The 4,089-nt window shown below is 34.3% G+C and overlaps 1 protein-coding gene across 1 annotated transcript; it reads left to right on the top strand.

Moving 5' to 3' along the window:
• The first annotated feature begins 60 nt into the window (after positions 1–60).
• Positions 61–1,514, top strand: LOC143066993 (beclin-1-like). The gene has a single exon (XM_076239910.1). It carries the CDS (start codon positions 145–147, stop codon positions 1,465–1,467), a length of 1,323 nt encoding a protein of 440 aa, XP_076096025.1. The 5' UTR covers positions 61–144; the 3' UTR covers positions 1,468–1,514.
• The last annotated feature ends 2,575 nt before the right edge of the window (positions 1,515–4,089 follow it).

Raw genomic sequence — 4,089 nt, 5'->3', positions numbered from 1 at the left:
TCAGCGATTGGCTTAATTTTAACATTCCATCCAATCAGCGTTGATGTAACATTTTCCTCTCATAATCATATGATAACCGGAAGTAATTTTTGACAAGCAGTCGACAAGCGATTTTGACAGACTTTTATTCCTCCCATCATCTAAATGGATGCAAATGGCAATGGCAGTTCCACTCAAGTAAGCTTTGTTTGTCAAAGATGTCGACAGCCTCTAAAGCTTGATTATTCGTTCAACACACTTGACCCACAGCTTATCCAAGAGTTGACCACCCCCTTAGTTCATAAGCAAGATGCTGATGAAACCATAAACATCTTCAAAGACACACAGCAAGAGAATGAGAAAGAGACTGAAGCAATATCAAGAAGAACAATTTCACCAAATTTCCCTGTCTACGATGAAGAAGACACTGACTTTTTACTGCTTGGAGAGACTGGACCAGAATCACTTGGTGTTTTGGGACACAAAATTAAAGTTTCTAGCATACTTTTTGACATTATGTCTGGCCAATCTGAGGTAGACCATCCTCTCTGTGAAGAATGTACAGATACGCTGTTAGACCAGCTTGATCATCAACTTAAAATTACTGAAGATGAATGCAAAGATTACAAGGATTTCTTAGAAAATTTGAATACTAAACAAGAAAATATTGATGACAATGCTCTTGATGATGAATTGAAACAACTTAAATCTGAAGAAGAAGCACTAAGACAGCAGCTTGAAGATGTTGAAATAGAAAGAATTAAAATAACTGAAAAGATAGAAGATGAGAAGAAAGTCTCTAAAACATTAGATGACGAAGAAGAAAAGTATTGGAAAGAGTACAATGAATATAAACGTCAAGTTCTTTCTTTAGAAGATGAGCACAGAAGTGTAGATAATCAATTAAAATATGCACAAATGCAGCTAGATAGACTAAAGAAAACAAATGTCTTCAATGCAACATTTCATATTTGGCATAGTGGACATTTTGGAACAATTAACAATTTCAGACTGGGAAGGCTTCCCAGTGTACCTGTTGAATGGCATGAAATTAATGCAGCTTGGGGACAAACAGTCCTACTCTTACATTCCTTGGCAAAGAAGATGAACTTGACATTTCAAAGATACAGATTAGTTCCATATGGAAATCATTCATACATAGAATCCTTGACCGACAAATCCAAAGAATTGCCTTTGTACGGATCAGGAGGATTTAGATTCTTTTGGGACTCAAAGTTTGATCAAGCAATGGTTGCTTTTCTTGATTGTCTTCAGCAGTTTAAAGAAGAGGTAGAAAAAGGAGATACAGGATTTTGTCTTCCTTATAGAATGGAAAAAGGAAAAATAGAAGACAATAGCACAGGGACATCCTATTCAATTAAAATACAGTTTAATTCGGAAGAGCAATGGACAAAAGCCTTAAAATTTATGTTGACTAATTTAAAATGGGGGTTGGCATGGGTTTCATCACAGTTTGCTAGCAAGTAAAATAATGTTGTTATAATATATTAATTGAAGTAAAATCACAAATCATATTTGAAGTGTATGTTATTTTATTAATTTTGATAAGTTTGTGCTAATATACATGTAGCTCACCCTGGCTATAGTACAAAATGTAGGCTGAACCTAATTAGAATTAAAATAACTGAAAAGATAGAAGATGAGAAGAAAGTCTCTAAAACATTAGATGACGAAGAAGAAAAGTATTGGAAAGAGTACAATGAATATAAACGTCAAGTTCTTTCTTTAGAAGATGAGCACAGAAGTGTAGATAATCAATTAAAATATGCACAAATGCAGCTAGATAGACTAAAGAAAACAAATGTCTTCAATGCAACATTTCATATTTGGCATAGTGGACATTTTGGAACAATTAACAATTTCAGACTGGGAAGGCTTCCCAGTGTACCTGTTGAATGGCATGAAATTCATACTCAACTTTTGTATAAAATACAAATTAAAAAAAAAATATAATAAAAAAATTGAATCTATGCATGGTAACTGAGTCCATGCGGTTTTACACCAGAAATATTACACTAAAATCTGTTTTTCTTTAAAATACCTATAAAAATGAAAAAGTTATGGTTTGGTCTGTTAAATATTACAGAAGAAAAGTGAGATAATTTTTAGCATTGCTGGTCTTAATTGTGAGCTTTTTCCATCACTTTGAGTCCCTCCATCTGTCGTCCCTAAAAATCTCTGAAAATGCTCAATGAATTGGAATCAATGTTTGTCTGTTTCATCTTTAAGATGTCAACTACAAGATTTGTGATTTTCATCCAGGTTGATTAACCGACATGGCTGTCGTGTCTAAAACTAGATCATAGGAATCAAACTTGTTTTGGCATATATTCTTAAATTATAGCAACTGGAGAAAAACATCGTAACAATGGTCATCAGCACAACAATTTCTATCTACCCTAAATTTGGGGAAAATATACTTGCCTTTTTTTGGAGGTATTGCCCCTGAAATGTTGATACATGTATATATATTTTTGGGGGCATTTCTTTGCTATTGTTTTTAAAACCATATATGAGCTAGGTTAAACGTGTGTATTTTCAAAATGTCCAGCATGAAAAGATGTTCCATGAAAATTGTAGAAAAATTTAACTTCTAATGTTGAGCAACTGACCCTGAAATAGATTTTTTTTCTCCAATTTTCCGTTATATAAAGAAGAAGATGTTGTATGATTGCCAATGTCAGAGACATCTTTCCACAAGAGACCAAAATGACACAGAAATTAACAACTATAGGTCACCACTGTACAGCCTTGAACAATGAGCAAAGCCCATATCGCATTGTCAGCTATAAAAGGCCCCAAAATGACAATGTAAAACAATTGAAACGAGAAAACTAATGGCCTTATTTATATAAAACAAGAGTGCACATGCTGAAATGTCTCGCCTTCTATACTAATCATTGATATTATGTTGATAGTCCTAAGTATAAAAAAGCTTACAACTGTCACATAAACTTAACATTAACCAAAATAACTAAACAAAGACCAATGAACCTTGAAAATGAGGTCAAGGTCAGATGAACCATGCCAGGCAGACATGTACAGCTAACAATGCTTCTATACAACATATATAGTTGACCTATTACTTATAGTTTAAGAAAAATAGACCAAAACACAAAAAACTTAACACTGTGCAATGAACCGTGAAAATGAGGTCACGGTCAAATAAAACCTGCGCAACTGACATAAAGATCATAAAATATTTCCATACACCAAATATAGTTGAATATAGTTGACCTATGGCATATAGTATTAGATAAAAAGACCAAAACTCAAAAACTTAACTTTGACCACTGAACCATGAAAATGAGGTCAAGGTCACATGACATCTTCCCGCTAGACATGTACACCTTACAATCATTCCATACAACAAATATAGTAGACCTATTGCATATAGTATGAGAAAAACAGACCAAAACACAAAAAATTAACTATAACCACTGAACCATGAAAATGAGGTCAAGGTCAGATGACACCTGCCAGTTGGACATGTACACCTTACAGGCCTTCCATACACCGAATATACTATCCCTATTGCTTATAGTATCTGAGATATGGACTTGACCACCAAAACTTAACCTTGTTCACTGATCCATGAAACGAGGTCGAGGTCAAGTGAAAACTGTCTGACAAACATAAGAACCTTGCAAGGTACGCACATATCAAATATAGTTATCTTATTACTTATAATAAGAGAGAATTCAACATTACAAAAAATCTGAACCTTTTTTTCAAGTGGTCACTGAACCATGAAAATGAGGTCAAGGATATTGGACATATGACTGACGGAAACTTCGTAACATGAGACATCTATATACAAAGTATGAAGCATCCAGGTCTTCTACCTTCTAAAATATAAAGCTTTTAAGAAGTTAGCTAACGCCGCCGCCGCCGGATCACTATCCCTATGTCGAGCTTTCTGCAACAAAAGTTGCAGGCTCGACAAAAATGAACGAAAAACAAATATGTAACACATAAACAAACAACAAACACTGAACTACAGGCACATACATACATAATGTGGCTGGGTTAAACATGTAATTGGGATTCCAATCCTCCCTCTTACCTGGAACAGTGGTATAACAGTAC

The sequence above is a fragment of the Mytilus galloprovincialis genome, chromosome 3, assembly GCF_965363235.1.
Source record: "Mytilus galloprovincialis chromosome 3, xbMytGall1.hap1.1, whole genome shotgun sequence".
NCBI classification, from domain to species: Eukaryota; Metazoa; Mollusca; class Bivalvia; order Mytilida; family Mytilidae; genus Mytilus; species Mytilus galloprovincialis.
The sequence above is the reverse complement of the archived record's forward strand: the minus strand, read 5'-3'. Positions and strand labels throughout refer to the sequence as shown.